Source organism: Ranitomeya variabilis, chromosome 5, assembly GCF_051348905.1.
Source record: "Ranitomeya variabilis isolate aRanVar5 chromosome 5, aRanVar5.hap1, whole genome shotgun sequence".
In the NCBI taxonomy this organism is placed as follows: Eukaryota; Metazoa; Chordata; class Amphibia; order Anura; family Dendrobatidae; genus Ranitomeya; species Ranitomeya variabilis.
The window spans coordinates 677,126,645-677,153,495 of NC_135236.1; the positions used below are offsets into that span (position 1 = coordinate 677,126,645).

At 42.3% G+C, this 26,851-nt stretch overlaps 1 protein-coding gene across 1 annotated transcript in view; it reads right to left on the reverse strand.

Moving 5' to 3' along the window:
• The window catches only part of SYT10 (synaptotagmin 10), a 66,629-nt gene that overhangs the window by 17,145 nt on the left and 22,633 nt on the right, over positions 1–26,851 (reverse strand). The window contains exon 3 of the mRNA XM_077266914.1: positions 23,455–24,019. Coding sequence (XP_077123029.1) covers positions 23,455–24,019 — 565 coding nt within the window. The remainder of the gene's footprint in view (positions 1–23,454; positions 24,020–26,851) is intronic.

Genomic DNA, 26,851 nt, shown 5'->3' on the forward strand with positions numbered 1-26,851 from the left:
ACACCGAATCTGAGAAAACTGGGACACAAACGACCCCCCACAGAGCTTTATGGCTTTTACCACAGACTTGTAATAAAGAGATAAATCCCGATCATTTGATGAAATTCCCAAAGACATTAAGGGGAAATTATGCAGTATGCTAATCAGCGGGCTTCTCGGCCGTCCAATCAGCTGACAGCAGCAATCAGCGGATCCATTAATCAGGGAGCGTCGCACCAATTCAACTCTGATTACATGGTGATTTACGGTCGCCCAGGTCAGTGCACCGCGGGTAATAATCGCTCTACGTAGAAAGATATTTACACCGTTCATGGGGAATTCAGAACGGTGACGGATTATTAGATCTGGGCAGGAATAATAACAAAATATCAGAAATGGACAGAAAGTATAAATCATATAAACTAAAAAACACATCATATACGGTCGTCCCTTTAAAGAGCTGGTGTCTGGTGGGGTTCTGATGACAGGTGGGGTTTTGGGTCTTTTGACCTCCAACAATTACTCGAACCACAGAGATAAAGGGTTCATTTTATGCACCACTGTGTGGGCCTCTCATGCCTTCTCCTCGGGGGGTCTAAATGATCGTCAGAGGTCTTAGAAGTCAGACCCCTACAAATCAACATTTAAAAAAGAAAATTAAAGTTAGGCAAAAAGATTGGCAGGACCACGTGGTTGGTCTGTGGGCCACCAGGCCAGAGCCTTGCGAGCCTCCTCCTCCTACCAACTGGAATCCACTGCGCCTCTTCTGATTAGTACCAAGGTTAACTCTAGCTACACTTAAAATAATAACAAAATAATTAAAATACTAATATTATACAGTGCCTTGTGAAAGTATTCAGCCCCCTGGAACTTTTCAACCTTTTCCCACATATCATGCTTCAAACATAAAGATACCAAATGTAAATTTTTGGTGAAGAATCAACAACAAGTGGAACACAATTGTGAAGTTGAGCGAAATTTATTAGTTATTTTACATTTTTGTCGAAATTCAAAAACTGATAAGTGGGGCGTGCAATATTATTCGGCCCCTTTACTTTCAGTGCAGAAGTTCGTTGTGGATCTCTGAATGATCCAATGTTGTCCTAAATGCCTAATGATGATTAATAGAATCCACCTGTGTGTGATCAAGTCTCCGTATAAATGCACCTGCTCTGTGATAGTCTCAGGGTTCTGTGTGAAGCACAGAGAGCATCATGGAGACCAAGGAACACAACAGGCAGGTCCGTGATACTGTTGTGGAGAAGTTTAAAGCCGGATTTGGATACAAAATGATTTCCAAAACTTTAAAGGGAAAGTGTCACCAGTTTTTTTGCCTATCAACTAAAAATATCATCTAATAGAGTGTGAGCTATACATTCCCCAACTACTTGTGAAACCCCCCGACTCCCCATGAATCCCCCATAAGAACCTTTTATATTGCTCCCGCGCTGTATGGAAATATCCTCGGTCCGGTCCGATGGGCGTTGCTTCTGGCCCCTCAACCCACCCCAAATCTGTATGCTGTACGCATTCCATTCTGTGAATAGCGTTGTTCGCGGACAGGTCCCGCGCGTGCGCCTTCAAATTGCCTTCTGCGCGTGTGCAGTATGCTTTGCCCAACTGCGGGCAAAGCTGAAAAGCAATTATGTCTTATATTCTAGGTTCTTCAAAGTAGCCACCTTCTGCTTTGATGACTGCTTTGCACACTCTTGGCATTCTCTTGATGAGCTTCAAGAGGTAGTCACCGGGAATGGTTTTCAATTCACAGGTGTGCCCTGTCAGGTTTAATAAGTGGAATTTCTTGCCTTATAAATGGGGTTGGGACCATCAGTTGTGTTGTGCAGAAGTCTGGTGGATACACAGCTGATAGTCCTACTGAATAGACTGTTAGAATTTGTATTATGGCAAGAAAAAAGCAGCTAAGTAAAGAAAAACGAGTGGCCATCATTACTTTAAGAAATGAAGGTCAGTCAGCCCAAAAAATTGGGAAAACTTTGAAAGTGTCTCCAAGTACAGTGGCAAAAACCATCAAGCGCTACAAAGAAACTGGCTCACATGAGGACCGCCCCAGAAAAGGAAGACCAAGAGTCACCTCTGCTTCTGAGGATAAGTTTATCCGAGTCACCAGCCTCAGAAATCGCACGTTAACATCAGCTCAGATTAGAGACCAGGTGAATGCCACACAGAGTTCTAGCAGCAGACACATCTCTACAACAACTGTTAAGAGGAGACTTTGTACAGCAGGCCTTCATGGTAAAATAGCTGCTAGGAAACCACTGCTAAGGACAGGCAACAAGCAGAAGAGACTTGGTTGGGCTAAAGAACACAAGGAATGGACAATAGACCAGTGGAAATCTGTGCTTTGGTCTGATGAGTCCAAATTTGAGATCTTTGGTTCCAACCACCGTGTCTTTGTGCAACGCAGAAAAGGTGAATGGATGGACTCTACATGCCTAGTTCCCACCGTGAAGCATGGAGGAGGAGGTGTGATGGTGTGGGGGTGCTTTGTTGTGACACTGTTGGGGATTTATTCAAAATTGAAGGCATACTGAACCAGCATGGCTACCACAGCATCTTGCAGCGGCATGCTATTCCATCCGGATTGCATTTAGTTGGACCATCATTTATTTTTCAACAGGACAATGACCCCAAACACACCTCCAGGCTGTGTAAGGACTATATGACCAAGAAGGAGAGTGATGGGGTGCTACGCCAGATGACCTGGCCTCCACAGTCACCAGACCTGAACCCAATCGAGATGGTTTGGGGTGAGCTGGACCGCAGAGTGAAGGCAAAAGGGCCAACAAGTGCTAAGCATCTCTGGGAACTCCTTCAAGATTGTTGGAAGACCATTCCCGGTGACTACCTCTTGAAGCTCATCAAGAGAATGCCAAGAGTGTGCAAAGCAATCATCAAAGCAAAAGGTGGTTACTTTGAAGAACCTAGAACATAAGACATAATTTCAGTTGTTTCACACTTTTTTGTTAAGTATATAATTCCACATGTGTTAATTCATAGTTTTGATCCCTTCAGTGTGAATGTACAATTTTCATAGTCATGAAAATACAGAAAAATCTTTAAATGAGAAGGTGTGTCCAAACTTTTGCTCTGTACTGTATATAATAAAATAAATCAAACAAAAAATAATAAATTAAATAAAAAATAAATTATAATAAATAAATACATAAAATAATAATAGTAATAAAATAATACGGTTATAAATAAAATGTTTAAATAAATAGAAATGAAATGTGAAACAAGCAATAAAAAGATTGGCAGGACCACGTGGTTGGTCTGTGGGCCACCGGGCCAGAGTTTGCTTTATTTATAAAATAAATAAAGCAAACAAAAAATAGTAAGTAAAATAAATTATAATAATAAATACATAAAATAATAATAGTAATAAAATAATAATAAATAAAATGTTGAAATAAATAGAAAAGAAATGTTAAACAAACAATAAAAAGATTGAAACAAGCAACATTTGGAAAAGCATTAAAAAAATTAAAAAAAATTAAGACAGTATAGTAAAAAAAATATTTTAAATATATAATGATTTGACTTTAAAGATTCAACCAAAAGTACAGAAGAATTTTCTTCTTGAAAAAAGTACTCATACCCTGTTAAGTTTAAATATTTAGAAAACCGTCCATAATTTCCTTTACACGTCATTTTGTTTTCATATCACAGAAAATCCCAATAAAATATATTTCCGTTAATGGGTGCAACGTGAACATGTGGAAAAGTTCACGGGGTATGTGATTAGATGTAATACCCCAAGCAGCCACAAGGATGACAGTAGCGCTGTTTCTACAGACTAATATATTCTACTCCACTAAAACTCCTCCAAACACAGAATAACGAATATCTGGCCCCGGCCGCTCGTCCGACCCAGGGATTACAGTCACAGCTATATCGGTCAGGAGTCTCTTAAATAACCCGAAAAAGGTAGAAAGAGAAAAATCTCAGTTTTTCCATTTCTATATCTTCCTTCCAAAGTTCTGGCTTTATTTTGCCCCCGGCGGGATCTTAAAAAAAAAAAGTCGGCAGAGTAATCAGAAAGTCATCTGTCAGAGCCGTCATCCAACTACACTAAGTAATGATAATTAATAACCCCGCAATACAGTGCACAGTATCAGAACTAAATATGGAAACTGCACAAGAGTCAAGAGAGAAACCTCAACTGACAGCAGATATCAGTCACCGCCGGCTGTCATCACTACATCACATCCTGCACCAAAGGTAATTATACCGCCACTCCTGACAATCCCGGGGAATCATATCTGTACTGAGCCACAGAGAAAGATGTCACCGTCACATAACACTCACATCATAAGTACCGGGACCCATGGGAAATAATAACTATAATACTGCCCCTATGTACAAGAATATAACTACTATAATACTGCCCCTATGTACAGGAATATAACTACTATAATACTGCTCCTATGTACAAGAATATAACTACTATAATACTGCCCCTATGTACAAGAATATAACTACTATAATACTACTCCTATGTACAAGAATATAACTACTATAATACTGCTCCTATGTACAATAACATAACTACTATAATACTGCTCCTATGTACAGGAATATAACTACTATAATACTGCTCCTATGTACAGGAATATAACTACTATAATACTGCCCCTATGTACAAGAATATACCTACTATAATACTGCTCCTATGTACAAGAATATAACTACTATAATACTGCTCCTATGTACAAGAATATAACTACTATAATACTGCTCCTATGTACAGGAATATAACTACTATAATACTGCTCCTATGTACAAGAATATAACTACTATAATACTGCCCCTATGTACAAGAATATAACTACTATAATACTACTCCTATGTACAAGAATATAACTACTATAATACTGCCCCTATGTACAAGAATATAACTACTATAATACTGCTCCTATGTACAAGAATATAACTACTATAATACTGCCCCCTATGTACAAGAATATAACTACTATAATACTACTCCTATGTACAAGAATATAACTACTATAATACTGCCCCTATGTACAGGAATATAACTACTATAATACTGCTCCTATGTACAAGAATATAACTACTATAATACTGCCCCTATGTACAAGAATATAACTACTATAATACTACTCCTATGTACAAGAATATAACTACTATAATACTGCCCCTATGTACAAGAATATAACTACTATAATACTGCTCCTATGTACAAGAATATAACTACTATAATACTGCTCCTATGTACAAGAATATAACTGCTATATGTCATGGGGGTACTGGGTAGACTACAGCTGATTACCCGGGCCCCTGCGATATCCCTGAGACTAGGGAAAACCCTGTCTGTCCCTCTCCCAGAATTTACACTGATGGTGTGCTTGTCTGGGCCGCCAGGCCTGACCCTGACTCCTGTTTCAGTCCTATGCTGAAACCTCCACCCACCACCCAGTGATAAGACCTCTCACCAACCCCCTCAGAAAGCACAGACAGGGAAAACTAAAAAAATGCACCACGCCGCAGACACAGGAAAACACTATAATGTGCACAGGGCAAAACAAACACAAATATAGGAAGAAGGAATATAACAAAGGATAATACACCACCAGATACGATATTTCATCTCCTAGACCACCACTCCAGACCGAGATCACCAGGTACAAGACACAAGCTATAATCGGCGACGCCCAAAGTCCAGAATTACTATTTAAAGGCCACGGGCGTGACCCAGCCTCCAACCAGATTACCAGCGAGATTAACCCCGGATAACCTGGATAAAATCTAGATCAAAAAGAGAGGCAGCACTCCATTTTCAAAAAGGTGCAGGATTTATTCAAATCCACATGTCTGTGCGACGTTTCAGCTCTACTGAGCTTTTCTCAAGCTGGATAAAATCTAGCCGGCGCCACTGAGCGTATAGTGGACGAATGTGGAATTACCGCTGTCTGTCGGACGCCCTAGTGTGAATAGCGTCCGACATGACAGTACCCCGCCTTTCTTCGAGGGACCCCAGGGCCCTCAGGACTTATAGGACCCGGCTTGTCCGGATGGTGGCGGTGAAACATACTGACCAGCCGGTCCACATGTATGTCCCAAGCTGGTACCCAAGACCTCTCCTCCGGCCCATAACCACGCCAGTGTACCAGGGACTGTAATGTGCGGCGCACTATACGAGAGTCAACCACCTTGGAGACTTCAAACTCCAAATTGCCATCCACCAAGACTGGAGGTGACATCGGTGCCGCGTCCACGGAACCCACCACCTTCTTTAAAAGAGATCTGTGAAACACGTTGTGTATTTTATATACCGTAGGAAGCTCCAATCGGTAGGCTACCGGGTTAATGATGGCGGTGACCCTAAATGGACCAATAAACCTTGGACCCAATTTCAGGGATGGTACTTTGAGTTTTATGTTTTTTGTGGACAACCACACCCAATCACCCACACTCAAGTCCGGACCTGGCACACGTCTACTGTCAGCCACTTGTTTATACCTTGCACCCACGCTCAGCAAGCGCTGTTTCACTCTCCTCCAAACGGATGACAGTTGTGCTCCTAACTGGTCCTCCTCCGGAACACCAGCAGAGCCACCCTGACGCAGAGTACAAAATTGAGGATGTAGCCCATAAACACAAAAGAACGGGGACTCCCCAGACGACTCCTGGCGGTGATTATTAATGGCAAACTCAGCCAAAAGAAGGAACGTCGACCACTCCTCCTGGTTATCAGAGACAAAGCAGCGTAAGTACTGCTCCAAATTCTGGTTCATATGCTCGGTCTGACCATTTGACTGAGGATGAAACGCCGAAGAATGCGACAACTTGATCCCCAGCCGTGAGCAAAATGCTTTCCAAAACTTTGCCACAAACTGAGTACCCCTATCAGACACTATGTCAGATGGGACCCCGTGAAGTATGACCAACTCCTGCACAAAAACCTGAGCCAGAGTCGTTAGGCAACGAAGGCAAAGACACAAAGTGCGACATCTTTGAGAACCGATCAACAACCACCAAGATGACCGTGTTCCCAGCTGAGGAGGGTAGGTCTATAATAAAATCCATGGAGATCTCCGTCCATGGCGTACTGGGTACCCCTAGAGGATGTAATGAGCCAGCAGGACGGGAGCGAGGCGTCTTAGCCCTAGCACACGTGGTGCATGCTGATACGTACGATACCACGTCCTGTCGGATTTTGGGCCACCAAAAGCGACGCGATACCAACTCCAAGGTACCCCTAACCCCTGGATGGCCAGCCAGGACAGCATTATGATGCTCACCCAACACCTTTAGGCGAAGATGGAGCGGTACAAATGATTTGTTAATGGGAAGCTCTGGTGGTACCTCCTCCTGAGACTCGGCAATCTCAGCCTCAACCTCTGTCGTGAGAGCCGAGACCACTACACCCTTTTGGAGGATGGGTACCGGATCCTCATGGGGGTTCTCCCCCCGGAAAACACCTGGACAAAGCATCTGCCTTAGTGTTCTTAGACCCCGGACGGTACGTGACAAAAAAGTTGAATCGCGTGAAAAATAATGCCCAGCGAGCCTGCCTGGGGGACAGACGCTTGGCTGACTCTAAATAAAGCAGATTTTTATGGTCGGTGATAACTGTAACTTGGTGGACCGACCCCTCCAAGAAGTGTCGCCATTCCTCAAAAGCCAACTTGATAGCCAACAACTCCCTGTTGCCGATATCATAGTTACGTTCTGCGGGCGACAGCTTCTTGGAAAAGTAGGCGCATGGACGCAACTCGCCCAAGGATGAGCCTTGTGACAGCACCGCCCCCACTCCAACCTTAGACGCATCGACTTCCACAGTAAATGGTTTCGATACGTCCGGTTGCACCAGAATGGGGGCCGAAGCAAAACTGTTCTTCAGAATATCGAATGCGCGCACAGCAGGCTCAGACCAGGCGGAGAAATCGGTACCTTTTTTTGTCATGTCAGTAAGCGGTTTAGCAATGGTAGAAAAATCTTTGATAAATTTTCTATAATAATTAGAAAATCCAAGGAACCGCTGGAGTGCTTTTAGGTTATCAGGCCGTTCCCAATGCAGCACCGCTTGCACCTTAGCGGCGTCCATTTTAAACCCTGAAGCAGACACAATATAACCCAAGAAAGGCAACTCCTGAACCGAAAACACACATTTCTCCAATTTAGCATACAGCTTATTCTCTCTGAGTAGCTGTAACACCTGCCTGACATACTCTAAATGAGTATCACGGTCGCATGAATAGATGAGAATGTCATCAAGGTACACAATAACGAATTTCCCAAAAACATGCGAGAACACATCATTTATGAAATGTTGAAAAACTGCAGGCGCGTTTGTCAACCCAAATGGCATCACCAAATTTTCAAAATGACCCTCAGGAGTATTAAAAGCCGTTTTCCACTCATCCCCTTGACGGACTCTTATGAGGTTGTACGCCCCCCTGAGGTCAAGCTTGGTAAACCACTTAGCACCTGCCACCTGGTTGAACAGATCGGGTATCAGCGGCATAGGGTATGGATCACGGACCGTAATCTGGTTTAACTCCCTGAAATCCAGACACAGGCGTAATCCGCCATCTTTCTTCTTAACGAAGAAGAACCCTGCTTCCACCGGCGAGGATGACAGCCTGATGTGCCCTTTGCTCAAACTCTCAGCAATGTAATCTTTGAAGCTTGCCTCTCAGGACCAGAGATGTTAAACATCCTTGCTTTAGGCAATATAGCCCCTGGTTTAAACCTAATAGTACAGTCATAGGGCCGATGTGGTGGCAATTCTGAACAACCCTTCTCAGAGAACACATCTGCAAAATCCAGCAGTGACTCAGGAATGCTAGGAGTCACAGCGGACACACATGTGGCCAGGCAATTCTCCTGGCAAAATCCGCTCCACTGGATTATGTCCTGGGTTTTCCAGTCAATCACCGGGTTGTGCATAGACAACAATGGAAAACCCAGAACCATTTCTGCAGGAAGATTACTGAGCACCTTACATGTAACCTGCTCGGAATGTAGAACCCCAATGTGGAGTTTCACCTCAGCCACAAATTCAGTAATCTCCCCCTGTGGGAGTTAAGTAGAATTGATGGTGACCACCCGGATAGGATGAGGCAGTTTTTCGACCGTGAACCCGGCCGTGAGCGCAAACTCTTCATCAATGAGATTAGTGGCCGAACCACTATCCACAAAAACAGTGAATGGCAGCTCTCTGCCAGCGACCATAACTCTGGCAGGGAGCATACATTGAGAGACCACCATGGAGGATATGCATAAGCTCAGATTGGCCTCCTCCACACCCTCTGAGCTTAGTAGTTTTCCGCCGTTGCTCTTTTCTTAGAAAACAGAGGACAAGCATTAACATAATGCCCTTTTTTACCACAGCAAAAACAGGCTCCCTGCTTCCTGAGTGAGGGGGCTCGATGATGTGACACCCCTGCGATTTGCATAGGCTCCGTGGGCTCACCTGCAGCAACCTCACGTGCACCTACGTCCTCCCCCATAAGCGGCATCTCTTGCACCCCCTGACGCAAACGGCGATCAATGCGGACAACAAGACTCATGGAAGACTCTAGAGAAGCAGGAGTCTCATACATCAGGAGGGCTTGTTTAACCCTTCTTGAAACCCCATGAACAAACTGACTCCGCAGCGCAGGGTCATTCCATTGTGTGTCCACCGCCCAGCGGCGAAATTCAGAACAGTAATCCTCCGCCATTCGCTCCCCCTGGCGGAGAGCGCGTATTTTAGATTCTGCTAGTGCCAATCTGTCAGGATCATCATGTATGAGTCCAAGAGCAGAAAAAAAAATCTCCACTGAGTTAAATGCAGCTGAATCAGATGGTAAAGAAAATGCCCATGCTTGGGGCTCTCCGTTCAGTAATGACAATACCAGGCCCACACGCTGAGCCTCATTACCTGAGGAAACCGGGTGCATACGAAAATATAATTTGCAAGCTTCACGAAAAACAACAAATTTACTGCGTTCCCCAGCAAACCTCTCAGGTAAAGGGATCTTTGGCTCTGCAACTCTACCTGCAGTTTCAGCTTGCACATTAGATACTACAAGACCCTGTTGCTGAACTGCCCCCTTTAACTCAGTGACCTGTAAGGACAGCACCTCCAACTGGCGGGTTATGGAAGTCATGGGATCCATGGCATCCAAAAATGTATTTAGGCCGATTATAATGTCACAGGGGTACTGGGTAGACTACAGCTGATTACCCGGGCCCCTGCGATATCCCTGAGACTAGGGAAAACCCTGTCTGTCCCTCTCCCAGAATTTACACTGATGGTGTGCTTGTCTGGGCCGCCAGGCCTGACCCTGACTCCTGTTTCAGCCCTATGCTGAAACCTCCACCCGCCACCCAGTGATTAGACCACATACCAACCTCCACAGAAAGCACAGACAGGGAAAACTAAAAATGCACCACGCCGCAGACACACAGGAAAACACTATAATGTGCACAGGGCAAAACAAACACAAATATAGGAAGAAGAAATATGACAAAGGATAATACACCACCAGATACGATATTTCTTCTCCTAGACCACCACTCCAGACCAAGATCACCAGACACAAGACACAAGCTATAATCGGCAACGCCCAAAGTCCAGAATGACTATTTAAAGGCCACGGGCGTGACCCAGCCTCCAACCAGATTACCAGCTAGATTAACCCCGGATAACCTGGATAAAATCTAGCCAGCACCACTGAGCGTATAGTGGAAAAATGTGGAATTACCGCTGTCTGTCAGACGCCCTAGTGTGAATAGCGTCCAACATGACACTATAATACTGCTCCTATGTATAAGAATATAACTACTATAATACTGCCCCTATGTACAAGAATATAACTACTATAATACTTCCCCTATGTACAAGAATATAACTACTATAATACTGCCTCCTATGTACAAGAATATAACTACTATAATACTGCTCATATGTACAAGAATATAACTACTATAATACTGCCTCCTATGTACAAGAATATAACTACTATAATACTGCCCCCTATGTACAAGAATATAACTACTATAATACTGTCCCTATGTACAGGAATATAACTACTATAATACTGCCCCTATGTACAAGAACATAACTACTATAATACTGCTCCTATGTACAGGAATATAACTACTATAATACTGCCCCTATGTACAAGAACATAACTACTATAATACTGCCCCTATGTACAAGAATATAACTACTATAATACTGCCCCTATGTACAAGAATATAACTACTATAATACTGCCCCTATGTACAAGAATATAACTACTATAATACTGCTCCTATGTACAAGAATATAACTACTATAATACTGCCCCTATGTACAAGAATATAACTACTATAATACTGCTCCTATGTACAAGAATATAACTACTATAATACTGCCCCTATGTACAAGAATATAACTACTATAATACTGCCCCTATGTACAAGAATATAACTACTATAATACTGCTCCTATATACAATATAACTACTATAATACTGCTTCCTGTGTACAAGAATATAACTACTATAATACTGATCCTATGTACAAGAATATAACTACTATAATACTGCTCCTATGTACAAAAATATAACTACTATAATACTGCTCCTATGTTCAAGAATATAACTACTATAATACTTCCCCTATGTACAAGAATATAACTACTATAATACTGCCTCCTATGTACAAGAATATAACTACTATAATACTGCTCATATGTACAAGAATATAACTACTATAATACTGCCTCCTATGTACAAGAATATAACTACTATAATACTGCCCCCTATGTACAAGAATATAACTACTATAATACTGTCCCTATGTACAGGAATATAACTACTATAATACTGCCCCTATGTACAAGAACATAACTACTATAATACTGCTCCTATGTACAGGAATATAACTACTATAATACTGCCCCTATGTACAAGAACATAACTACTATAATACTGCCCCTATGTACAAGAATATAACTACTATAATACTGCCCCTATGTACAAGAATATAACTACTATAATACTGCCCCTATGTACAAGAATATAACTACTATAATACTGCCCCTATGTACAAGAATATAACTACTATAATACTGCTCCTATGTACAAGAATATAACTACTATAATACTGCCCCTATGTACAAGAATATAACTACTATAATACTGCTCCTATGTACAAGAATATAACTACTATAATACTGCCCCTATGTACAAGAATATAACTACTATAATACTGCCCCTATGTACAAGAATATAACTACTATAATACTGCTCCTATATACAATATAACTACTATAATACTGCTTCCTGTGTACAAGAATATAACTACTATAATACTGATCCTATGTACAAGAATATAACTACTATAATACTGCTCCTATGTACAAGAATATAACTACTATAATACTGCTCCTATGTACAAGAATATAACTACTATAATACTGCCCCTATGTACAAGAATATAACTACTATAATACTGCCCCTATGTACAAGAATATAACTACTATAATACTGCTCCTATATACAATATAACTACTATAATACTGCTTCCTGTGTACAAGAATATAACTAATATAATACTGCTCCTATGTACAAGAATATAACTACTATAATACTGCTCCTATGTACAAGAATATAACTACTATAATACTGCCCCTATGTACAAGAATATAACTACTATAATACTGCTCCTATGTACAAGAATATAACTACTATAACACTGCCCCTATGTACAAGAATATAACTACTATAATACTGCTCCTATGTACAAGAATATAACTACTATAATACTGCTCCTATGTACAAGAATATAACTACTATAACACTGCCCCTATGTACAAGAATATAACTACTATTATACTGCTCCTATGTACAAGAATATAACTACTATAATACTGCCCCGATGTACAAGAATATAACTACTATAACACTGCCCCTATGTACAAGAATATAACTACTATTATACTGCTCCTATGTACAAGAATATAACTACTATAATACTGCCCCGATGTACAAGAATATAACTACTATAATACTGCCCCGATGTACAAGAATATAACTACTATAATACTGCTCCTATGTACAAGAATATAACTACTATAATACTGCCCCTATGTACAAGAATATAACTACTATAATACTGCTCCTATGTACAAGAATATAACTACTATAATACTGCCCCCTATGTACAAGAATATAACTACTATAATACTGCTCCTATGTACAAGAATATAACTACTATAATACTTCCCCCTATATACAAGAATATAACTACTATAATACTGCTCCTATGTACAAGAATATAACTACTATAATACTGCTCCTATGTACAAGAATATAACTACTATAATACTGCCCCTATGTACAAGAATATATCTACTATAATACTTCCCCCTATATACAAGAATATAACTACTATAATACTGCTCCTATGTACAAGAATATAACTACTATAATACTGCTCCTATGTACAAGAATATAACTACTATAATACTGCCCCTATGTACAAGAATATATCTGCTATAATACTTCCCCCTATGTACAAGAATATAACTACTATAATACTGCCCCTATGTACAAGAATATAACTACTATAATACTGCCGCTATGTACAAGAATATAACTACTATAATACTGCCGCTATGTACAAGAATATAACTACTATAATACTGCCCCTATATACAAGAATATAACTACTATAATACTGCTCCTATGTACAAGAATATAACTACTATAATACTGCTCCTATGTACAAGAATATAACTACTATAATACTGCCCCTATGTACAAGAATATATCTACTATAATACTTCCCCCTATATACAAGAATATAACTACTATAATACTGCCCCTATATACAAGAATATAACTACTATAATACTGCCCCTATATACAAGAATATAACTACTATAATACTGCCCCTATATACAAGAATATAACTACTATAATACCGCCCCTATGTACAAGAATATAACTACTATAATACTGCCGCTATGTACAAGAATATAACTACTATAATACTGCCCCTATATACAAGAATATAACTACTATAATACTGCCCCCTATGTACAAGAATATAACTACTATAATACTGCCCCCTATGTACAAGAATATAACTACTATAATACTGCCCCCTATGTACAGGAATATAACTACTATAATACTGCCCCTATATACAAGAATATAACTACTATAATACTGCTCCAATGTACAAGAATATAACTACTATAATACTGCCCCTATGTACAAGAATATAACTACTATAATACTGCCGCTATGTACAAGAATATAACTACTATAATACTGCTCCAATGTACAAGAATATAACTACTATAATACTGCCCCTATGTACAAGAATATAACTACTATAATACTGCCCCTATGTACAAGAATATAACTACTATAATACTGGTTGAACAATAAAACGTTTACTGATCCTTTCATTTCCTTCTGGAAACTTTGGAACATTGTAGTTTACGACAATGAACTTTTCTTACCGGCTCCTGACATTCTCCGCGCTCCTCCCCCCGGGACCAGGACAATTCGTACACTCCATAGTTGCACCTGTTACTTTGTTGCAGCGTCTCTGAATGCAGGATAATTACTTCCGCTATAATGAGGGTTTATATGGCGGGTAAATGGCCTCCGCCGGGTTCTGCTTACTTTGCGTTATATCAGTCACATCCAGCCATTATATTATCAGTGTATAACACCTGCAATGTACGGATGGAGAATAATCCATTGTGAGAGGCTTCCACAGAGAGCCTGAAATGGCTGATAACAGAGAGCAATCTATTATATCTATGCTCCACACAGTCGGCCTCTTTCTAGCCTCAAATGGGTAATAGGAAAGAGTAATAGACTGAATATAAGTTCGATTAATATCAACCATTGTTCCCTGTGAGCAGCCACGTCTAGCAGGCAACATATTAATATAATAATCTAACCAATTACTCTCTGTTATCAGCCATTTCAGGCAGGGGACAAACTGACTATATCTAGGACAGACGACTACAGTCTTTCTCCACTCTGAAATTGACTTGGCGCTGCCGCTCGGCAATATCTGCTCATCGCTCCCCGGATGCTTCATAGATTCAATATTCTGCTGGATCTCGATTGTTCTGTTCTGTGCCCAGAAGGGATCCTGGCACTCTGCCCGGGCACCCGCGCTAATAAAAAAAGAAGCACATCCACTGAATGATCCCCAAAGTGCCGGTCAGGGGAAGAAGCGAGAGCGGAACCGTAAAGATTATTGGTTGGATTGGGAGCACAGTCTCACCTAAGAACATACCAAGCAATTAGTGATACATATTTCTGGCATTTTATATCTGTGTAGCTTTATGGGGGGTTGGGGTCCAACTTTACAATAATTTTTCTTGTTCCAATGCCATCTAGGGTCACAGTGAGCAAGTGGAAGAAGGTGCGACCAAAAAAAGAACTTTTTGAAAACTAATATTGCACATCGCCCTGAAAACACCATCCACACCGTCACACACGGTGGTAGCCCCATCATGCTTTGGGGAGGCTTTTCCTCAGCAGAGGCAGGGAAGCTGGTCAGAGTTGATGGGAGATGGATGGAGCTAAATACAGGACAATCCTAGAGGGAAAACTTGTAAGAGGCTTCAAAAGACTTGAGATTGGGGTGTAGCTTCACCTTCCAAGAGGACAATGACCCTAAACATCCTGCCAGAGATACAATTACAGGGAAAAGTGGTCCTACAAAGTAGTGGTTCAGGGGGCTGAAGACAAATGCACCTCACAATTATCAGATTTATATTTTTAAAACCATGTGTAATTTCCTTGACATGTCACAAATACTTGTTACTTTGTGTTGGCATCGCATAAAATCCAATTAAATAACCATACATTTAAGTTTGTGGGTGCAACGTGGGAAAAAAAATATGGAAATTTTCATGTGGCATGAAGACTTTTCAAGGCACTTTATATATCACATACATAATTCCTATACGTAACTATGCATCTCCATGGTAACAGACTACAAACAAACTCTTTGTAGTCAGATCCTGCAGTCCAATCCCTACCATCCATCACTCAATAACTTAATAACTCTAAAATATTTTTTAGGTAGCAAAGTAGGATTTCAGGATCTGACTACGCAGGATTTGTTTGTAGTCTGTTACCATGGAGACACATGGAGAATCATTACACACCAGCTTTATTTTACATTGTAGAAGCATTAGAGCAAAAAAAAAAAGAAAACTGGCTGTAAAGATGTACTTCCTCTTTAAACTTAAAGGGGCCGTGAGGTGCATGTCATATGCATTAAGTGTTATCCTGTGGATGAAGAATGCCAGATGCTTCAGTATAAGTGTTTCTGGGGGAAAAGAATCGAGTAAGGAAGGCTCGGATTACACCCCAAAAAAAATTACAAAAAGGGGTGGGGCAGTGGTAACAATGGCCCTGTAACGAGCAGGAGGCTGTTATAGGTGTATAATAATTTGGAAATTACACCATTATTCATTAATACTGCCATAAGGAGACATTTGGTACCCCATGTCTCATCATCAGGGCTGTGGAGTCGGTAAGCCAAACCTTTGACTCTGACTCCACCAAAATGGGCTCCAACTTCAACTCCATGACTCCACAGCCCTGCCAGGCCTGTGGAGCCGGTAAGCCAAACCTCCGACTCCGAAATTTCCATGACTCCGACCCCACAACCATGCCAGGGCTGTGGAGACAGTAAGCCAAACCTCCGACTCCGAAATTTCCATGACTCCGACTGCACCAAAATGGACTTCGACTCCAACTCCACAGCCCTGCTCATCATGCCAAAACCCCCTTTAATTATGACCCATCAGGCTTGACATAGGGGTCATGGAATCCCTTGTGGTGTTATGAATATAGTGAATGGAGTCTGGAGACCAGAGATTCCCCTTTAAACTCAAGGTACTTCTCTACAAAACCTGAGATAACATTTTACAGCACACGTAAAAAGAGCAGCACCGGAGATTTGGTGACAGCTGTCGTCTCCGCGCCTCCTGGAACATTCATCATTTCCTAAGAAGCTCTAAAATAGCGAAATCTGGGCATAAATTATCAGCAAACACCGAAGGAAACATATGGACGACTTCTAATACAATCTCTCCACGTTGGTAAGGAAAGACCAGGATCTCCTCCTGGAATTCATGGCTCCGTTCCCCGTAGTGGACCGAATCCTCGGAGCACAGAGAAATCAAAAACTTCTGCTCGACGTCACAATAGTTCAGTCGTCCATCAGGAAAGAACCAAGAACAAGAAAAGAGAGAAGAACCTAAGATGCCGGCTGCTCTCTGTAGCACGACACAACGTGACCTGGACTTGTCCTGCTGATAGATGGGTCCTGGGACACTTTGGAGAATTGGCCACTTTGCTGATCCATAGACATCACACACAGACCCTGATGGTCTACACAAACCATCAGAAGGTGTCATCACGACAATGGTCTACGAGCTGGACGTCCGACTACAGGTGTTCCATGCCCTCATGCTACAGTACTCAAGATGGCAATGGAGGTCTATCCTCCTCATTGAGCTTCAGTCTTGGAGGCAATGATGGTTGGAGATTAGTCTGGAGACACCATGAAGAGGCCTTCATGAGGAAAGGTCACCTTGGTCCTACTCAAAGGATTATGGTATGGAGTGGCATAATGTATGGTTGCAGGACAGCTTTTGAAGTGGTAGAACCCACAGTGCGACTATATGTCCAGTGTTCCAAGAGTCGACTTACAAAATGACAACAACATTCGGCCACGTGTTCCTCATACTACCGTGAGCAGCCTGCATGACCCAAGTGTTCTACCATGGTTGCAGCATCTCTAGACTTGCCTTCCATCGAGCACATCTGGGACATCAATGTTCGGTGTTTAGACAGGAGCTGCCACCAGCGGATCTTGGTGATTTTCCCAAGTGCATTCAGTGGCAGAACCTTCCTCAGACAACCATAATGACCTCACTGATAGCATCTTAGGAAATCTACAGGTTTTGGAAGTTTAGTTTTAATTTTTCCCTAATTTGCAGATCAGTAACGTCTCCATCCTTAAATAGGATCATCCAGAATGATCTCCATCATTCCATGACTTTTCATTCTTGGTGTTTCAGTGTTGAGGAGAGTATAATACACATATAATCTTCTGAAAAGTTATATAAAAACAAAATCTGAGATTCCGATATTTACAAACTAAAAGAAAAAAAAAAAAGAAAAAAAAAATTGTACAAAATTTTTCAAGAAATCCACTAAGAATTTACATTTCCCCCAAAGAATCCAAAACACAGCAAGCACCCCGAAAATAATGACAAATTACATATATTTAATGCCCTAAAATAAAAAACCCACATATGACTCCCTCCCAAATCCTGTGCTCTCTCAACCCACATGGTTTCCTCTCCTCTGGCACTTAGGACCCATCAGGTCAGACAGCGGGGGAGGGTGAAGTAGGTGGCCACCAAAGAGGATTAGAGTTACGAATGGCGTTGGGAGGCGGGAAGCAAATTGGGCAATTGCCCAGGGACACCACTCCCATGGGGACCCTCAGTGTTTACTGCAGAAACTACCGTACATTTATAGTAGAGAATGGAAGAAACACAAGATGACTGTCAATCTTCCTTGGTCTGGGGCTCCATTTAAGATCTTGACTTGTGGGGCAAGGATGATTCTGAGAAAGATTAGGAATCAGCCCAGAACTACACGGGAGGACCTGGTCAATGGCCTGAAGAAAGCTGGGGCCACAGTCTCACAGATTACCGTTAGTAACACACTTTGCTGTCACACAAGGTCTCCCGCTCACACCAGCACATGTCCAGGCCTGTTTGAAGTTTACCAATGACCATCTGGATGATCCAGAGGAGGCATGGGAGAAGGTCATGTGGTCAGATGAGACCAAAACAGAACTTTTTGGTATCAACTCCACCCGCCATGTTTGTAGGAAGAAGAGGGATGAGTACAACCCCAATAACAGCATTCCAACCGTGAAGCATGGTGGGGGAAATATCATTCTTTGTGGTGCTTTTCTGCAAAGGGGAGAGGACGACTGCACTGTATTGAAGGGAGGATGGATGAGGTCATGTATCGCAAGATTTTGGCCAACAACCTCCTTCCCTCAGTAAGAGCATTGAAGATGGATCATGGCTGGGTCTTCCAGCATGAGAATGACCCAAAACACATAGCCGGGGCAACTAAGGAGTGGCTCCGTAAGAAGCATTTCATGGTCCTGTAGAGGCCTAGCCAGTCTCCAGATCTGAACCCAATAGAAAATCTTTAGAGGAACTGAAATTCATTGTTGTCCAGTGACAGCCCCGAAACCTGAAAGATCTGGAGAAGATCGGTATGGGGGAGGGGGCCAATATCCCTGCTGCAGTGTGTGCGAACCTGGTCAAGAACTACAGGAAACATCTGACCTCTGTAACTGCAAACAAAGGTTTCTGGACCAAATATTAAGTTCTGATTTCTATTGTATCAAATACTTATTTCCTGCAATAAATGCAAATTAATTATGTAAGAATCCTACAATGTGATTTTCTGGATTTTGTTAGATTCTGTCTCTCACAGGTGAAGTGTCTCTATGATAATAATTACAGACGTCTCCATTCTTTTTAAAAGTTGCAAAATCGCCAGTGGATCAAATACTTATTTTCCCCACTGTATATACTTTCATGTGTCACATATTGCGTGTTTATGTCGTAGTAACGACTTGAATATTGTCGATCGCGCTCGTTTAACGGTCAGAACTGAGTACACGTGAATAAAACTGAAATCTTTGTGTGTGATGGTCCAATATGTCAGTATTTAGGGCCAAACTTTTCACTTTTGCCCAGGGTCTCATTTTGTCTAAAAACCGGCTCTGCTTGGAAAGGAAAGGTGTGGGAAGAAAGCAGGATCCTTCAGGTGAGTTCTGGGATATTAAAGGGATTCTCCATTAAAAAAAAAAAAGAAAAAAAGCTGACTAATAAGGTAGAAAGTCTTACTTGACAAATTCACAACTTCCTCACCGCCTTTCTTAAATACAACTACGGTAAGTCAAAGTGAAATTGATAAAAGCTGGGAGCACGTACCCAGCAGAGAAGGAGTAAACTGCAGGATAACAGTCACATCACACGTCCTCCTGCGTTATTAATCAGATCTTTCTTATTCTTACAGATTAAGTGTTTAACAGAGCAAAAAAGAAAAAAAATCCACTTTACTGGGTTCTTGGCCCCCCATCAAGACTGGGAAAAGAGAAGCATTTCCTTTTGCCTTATTAATCAGATTTTTCCTCTTTTTGTTAATAGGTAAGTATAATAAACATTAGAGAAAAAAGGTTTAAAAAAAAAAAAAAAAGCCAAAACAATTGAAAAATAAAATCTGATTAATATGGCTGTAAGATTTTTTTCAAATAGGTAAATGTAATAAAATATTTTTTAAAAAAGGTAAAAAAAAACAAATGAAAAAAGAGAATCTTTACGAAAAATCTGCTTAATATGGCTTTAAGATTTTTCCTATTTTTTTAAAATAGGTAAATATAATAAATATTAAAAAAGGTAAAAAAAAAAAAGAATCTGATTAATACAGCAGTTAAAGAAACATACAGGGATATGAGATACATATAGTAATTAAGAATGTAGCGGAGATTTACCGCTCAGCGGCTCATGTAATATGAAATTAGAAAAGTGACAGTGAAGAGTCATTATCCCTCCAAGGGGAAATCACGGTCTTCTCCACTTTCTCTAATGAGGAGACGTCACATAGGTAAGTTTTATGCTGTGGGCCCTGGAATTCTCTTCGTTGTACCCAGGACATGAGTATTGAGTATTCATATTCTTCTAGGCAGCCACCAATCCCCTGAAATTCCAGTTAGAATCCTATAACACGTAGCCACACCCCTTCATCATTGTGCCCACCCCCGAGGAGAATGTCACACACCCAGATGTGAAACCCATATCATACGTACAGTACAAAGCTTCGTCACCATCAAAAAAACTAATTTTCGCGGTTTTAGTCCAATTCACAGACAGAGAGATCAGTAATTTGTCTTGACGTGAACTCCACTCGACTATAGGCGCTTAGATCATGGTGCCACATTAAAGTCCAAGATGGAATTCAGGGAGAAGGATGAAACGTTTTACTCTGTCTACAATGGAGGAGAGGACTATAGGGGACAGCAGGAAGAAGGAGAAGAGCTAAAGGAGATGGCCCCCTCTCAAACAGGGATCAGGAACGTTTCTCCATGTTATCACCCACCGCTTACCTAGTAAGCCCTGAGACGTGATATAGAAGGTTGTATTCATCTTTTAACCCACCCATTATCTACTGATCTCCGAGAAGAGATGCAGGAACTATTAGACATGTTATAACCCACCCCTTACCCAGTGAGTCATGAGAAGTGTTGCAGGAACTTTTCTCCATGTTACCATCCACCTCTTATCTAGTGAGCTCTGGGAAATGATGCAGGAACTTTTCTCCATGTTACCATCCACCTCTTATCTAGTGAGCTCTGGGAAATGATGCAGGAACTTTTCTCCATGTTACCATCCACCTCTTATCTAGTGAGCTCTGGGAAATGATGCAGGAACTTTTCTCCATGTTACCATCCACCTCTTATCTAGTGAGCTCTGGGAAATGATGCAGGAACTTTTCTCCATGTTACCATCCACCTCTTATCTAGTGAGTCCTGAGAAGTGTTGCAGGAACTTTTCTCCTTGCTACCATCCACCTCTTATCTAGTGAGCTCTGGGAAATGATGCAGGAACTTTTCTCCATGTTATCAACCACCTCTTATCTAGAGAGCTCTGGGAAATGATGCAGGAACTTTTCTCCATGTTACCATCCACCTCTTATCTAGTGAGCTCTGGGAAATGATGAAGGAACTTTTCTCCATGTTACCATCCACCTCTTATCTAGTGAGCTCTGGGAAATTATGCAGGAACTTTTCTCCATGTTACCATCCACCTCTTATCTAGTGAGCTCTGGGAAATGATGCAGGAACTTTTCTCCATGTTACCTTCCACCTCTTATCTAGTGAGCTCTGGGAAATGATGCAGGAACTTTTCTCCATGTTACCATCCACCTCTTATCTAGTGAGTCCTGAGAAGTGTTGCAGGAACTTTTCTCCTTGCTACCATCCACCTCTTATCTAGTGAGCTCTGGGAAATGATGCAGGAACTTTTCTCCATGTTATCAACCACCTCTTATCTAGTGAGCTCTGGGAAATGATGCAGGAACTTTTCTTCAAGTTATCAGCCACCCTTTAACTAGTGAACCCTGAGAAGTGATATAGGAACGTTTCTTCATAATTTAACCCATCTCTAACCTTGTAAGCCCAAAGAAGTAACAGAGGAACTTTTCTCCTTGTTATCACCCACCCCTTAACTCGTGATCTCTGAGAAGTGATACTGGAAATGTTACACGTTATAACCTACCCCTTATCTAGTGAGTCCTGAGAAGTGTTGCGGGAACTTTTCTCCATGTTATCATCCACCTCTTACCTAGTGAGCTCTGGGAAGTGATGCAGGAACTTTTCTTCATGTTTTCACCCATCTCTAACCTTGTAAGCCCCGAGAAGCAATTGTGGAACTTTTCTCCTTCTTATCACTAATAAACCCTGAGAAGTGATACAGGAACTTTTTTGATGTTATCATCCATCTCTCTCCAAGTAATGCCAAAGAAGTAATAGAGGAACTTCTCTCCATGTTATCACCCACCTCTTAACTAATGAGCCCGGAGAAGTGATACAGGAACTTTTCTTCATGATATCACTAATCCCTTATCTTGCGAACCCTGGAAAATGATGCAGGATCTTTTCTTCATGTTATTACCTCCATTTACAACTCATGGAGGATGTGAGCATTCAAAGTCAGAGTGTCGGGGGGCTACTTTTATTTTGGGAGGCGAGAGCTACATGTGATAAAGGAACTCTTCCTCATACTATCACCCCCCCTTACTAATCAGACAGAATATGTCATCTCTGATCAGAGCATTATTCTGTGAGTAAGAGGCAGGGAATCATTAATAGGTCTGTAAAGGAGAAGGAAGGACGTACAACAGAAGAAAGGGGAAGCTACCAGTCCCTGCTAATGGTATAAGGAACTTTTCTTCATGTTATCACCCCTTTATATGTGCTCTCCTTCCATCACATTAAGGATGGTTTCTATGTTCTCCTAAAAAAGTGAGTAGTTGCCCATATGATTAGCCCTTGTACCTTCACGGATCATATGTGGATGTGGATCTTGGGAGATTTTTGGTCTTTTCAGTTCTAGCGATGATAAAGGCATAAGTCTCATGTATGAACAAAGTGTATCTTATACTGAAGGTCTCCTTAAAATATACGCCTCTCACACTCCGCCTGGGTCGGATTTTTTGCCCACTATTGTGACTTCTCATGGATTTTTACAAAATATTGCACTTTAGAGTCCCATGACGGTAGCCATAACCAAAAAGTGCTGGTCGGCATTATCAAACATTCAATAAAACGACTGATATAAGATAAGAGAATACGGCTGGAACTTACGGTCGTGGCACAGTGGATGTCCTTCCACACTGTGGCTTCTCTGGAGAGATCCGAGACCTCAAATAAATTGTCAAGGATAACTTCCCCGATCATGTCATGTCTGGAGAAACGGTCAAAGTCGTACACACTAAAATGCAGTTTCCTATTGCTGAGCTGCTCGTAAGCCACCGGGAACTGGAAAGTCTCATCAAACATGGGGTTAAGAGTCTTCCTGTGAACCCGGGTCTGAAACTTCTTCTTCCTGTCGGGGAGGAGATAGATCTTGACGTAGGGATCGGAGGTCCCACACAAGTCTTTAGCCGGCAGTTCCAAGGCTTTCAGGATCTTGACCACGAGCAGTTCGTTCTCGTAGTCGTACAGGAGGGCGAAGTTGAGCTTCCCGCACGTCTTGACGTCTTCCTTCTTGTTGTCTTCGGAGTCTACGGACTTTTGCTTGTATAACTCGGGCTTGATCCTGCCGATGCTGGTGGTGGTCTCGCCTCTTTGTAGGGGTTCCACGCCCATGCTGAAGTCTACGCTGGACACTTGCATTTGTCTTGGTAAATGTCTCCTGAAGGAATTGTGTCTGCGAAGAAAATAAAAGTAAAAAAATAAATGCATACGATTTTTGTGTACGATATTTAGAAGAAACAAGATTCCACTCCCCTAATCTTCTAGTTATTCGAGCTCACTCATCTCCTTAAATACTCTGTTCTGCTGGAGAATGCTCCTCCTACAATGTAACGTTCAGCAAATTTTTCTCTACCCTCTACTTCTTTGTATACAGGGAGCTCCCCCTAGTGGTGGCTGCAGACAGGATCTTATCATGTATCTCTGTATACAGGGAGCTCCCCCTAGTGGTGACTGCAGACAGGATCTTATCATGTATCTCTGTATACAGGGAGCTCCCCCTAGTGGTGGCTGCAGACAGGATCTTATCATGTATCTCTGTATACAGGGAGCTCCCCCTAGTGGTGGCTGCAGCCAGGATCTTATCATGTATCTCTGTATACAGGGAGCTCCCCCTAGTGGTGACTGCAGACAGGATCTTATCATGTATCTCTGTATACAGGGAGCTCCCCATAGTGGTGGCTGCAGACAGAATCTTATCAGGTATCTCTGTATACAGGGAGCTCCCCCTAGTGGTGACTGCAGACAGAATCTTATCATGTATCTCTGTATACAGGGAGCTCCCCCTAGTGGTGACTGCAGACAGAATCTTATCATGTATCTCTGTATACAGGGAGCTCCCTCTAGTGGTGACTGCAGACAGGATCTTATCATGTATCTCTGTATACAGGGAGCTCCCCCTAATGGTGACTGCAGACAGGATCTTATCATGTTTCTCTGTATACAGGGAGCTCCCCCTAGTGGTGGCTGCAGACAGGATCTTATCATGTATCTCTGTATACAGGGAGCTCCCCCTAGTGGTGGCTGCAGACAGGATCTTATCATGTATCTCTGTATACACGGAGCTCCCCCTAATGGTGACTGCAGACAGGATCTTATCATGTTTCTCTGTATACAGGGAGCTCCCCCTAGTGGTGGCTGCAGACAGGATCTTATCATGTATCTCTGTATACAGGGAGCTCCCTCTAGTGGTGACTGCAGACAGGATCTTATCATGTATCTCTGTATACAGGGAGCTCCCCCTAGTGGTGGCTGCAGACAGGATCTTATCATGTATCTCTGTATACAGGGAGCTCCCCCTAGTGGTGACTGCAGACAGGATCTTATCATGTATCTCTGTATACACGGAGCTCCCCCTAGTGGTGACTGCAGACAGGATCTTATCATGTATCTCTGTATACAGGGAGCTCCCCCTAGTGGTGGCTGCAGACAGGATCTTATCATGCATCTCTGTGTACAGGGAGCTCCCCCTAGTGGTGGCTGAAGACAGGATCTTATCATGTATCTCTGTATACAGGGAGCTCCCTCTAGTGGTGACTGCAGACAGGATCTTATCATGTATCTCTGTATACCGGGAGCTCCCCCTAGTGGTGGCTGCAGACAGGATATTATCATGTATCTCTGTATACAGGGAGCTCCCCCTAGTGGTGACTGCAGACAGGATCTTATCATGTATCTCTGTATACAGGGAGCTCCCCCTAGTGGTGGCTGCAGACAGGATCTTATCATGTATCTCTGTATACAGGGAGCTCCCCCTAGTGGTGACTGCAGACAGAATCTTATCATGTATCTCTGTATACAGGGAGCTCCCCCTAGTGGTGGCTGCAGACAGGATCTTATCATGTATCTCTGTATACAGGGAGCTCCCCCTACTGGTGGCTGCAGACAGGATCTTATCATGTATCTCTGTATACAGGGAGCTCCCCCTAGTGGTGACTGCAGACAGGATCTCGTCATGTATCTCTGTATACAGGGAGCTCCCCCTAGTGGTGGCTGCAGACAGGATCTCGTCATGTATCTCTGTATACAGGGAGCTCCCCCTAGTGGTGGCTGCAGACTGGATCTCATCATGTATCTCTGCATACAGGGAGCTCCCCCTAGTGGTGGCTGCAGACAGAATCTTATCATGCATCTCTGTATACAGGGAGCTCCCCCTAGTGGTGGCTGCAGACAGGACCTTATCATGTATCTCTGTATACAGGGAGCTCCCCCTAGTGGTGGCTGCAGACAGGATCTTATCATGTATCTCTGTATACAGGGAGCTCCCCCTAGTGGTGACTGCAGACAGAATCTTATCATGTATCTCTGTATACAGGGAGCTCCCCCTAGTGGTGGCTGGAGACAGGATCTTATCATGTATCTCTGTATACAGGGAGCTCCCCCTAGTGGTGGCTGCAGACAGGATCTTATCATGTATCTCTGCATACAGGGAGCTCCCCCTAGTGGTGACTGCAGACAGGATCTCGTCATGTATCTCTGTATACAGGGAGCTCCCCCTAGTGGTGGCTGCAGACAGGATCTCATCATGTATCTCTGTATACAGGGAGCTCCCCCTAGTGGTGGCTGCAGACTGGATCTCGTCATGTATCTCTGCATACAGGGAACTCCCCCTAGTGGTGACTGCAGACAGGATCTCGTCATGTATCTCTGTATACAGGGAGCTCCCCCTAGTGGTGGCTGCAGACAGGATCTCATCATGTATCTCTGTATACAGGGAGCTCCCCCTAGTGGTGGCTGCAAACAGGATCTCATCATGTATCTCTGTATACAGGGAGCTCCCCCTAGTGGTGGCTGCAGACAGGATCTTGTCATGTATCTCTGTATACAGGGAGCTCCCCCTAGTGGTGGCTGCAGACAGGATCTTATCATGTATCTCTGTATACAGGGCGCTCCCCCTAGTGGTGGCTGCAGACAGGATCTTATCATGTATCTCTGTATACAGGGAGCTCCCCCTAGTGGTGGCTGCAGACAGGATCTTATCATGTATCTCTGTATACAGGGAGCTCCC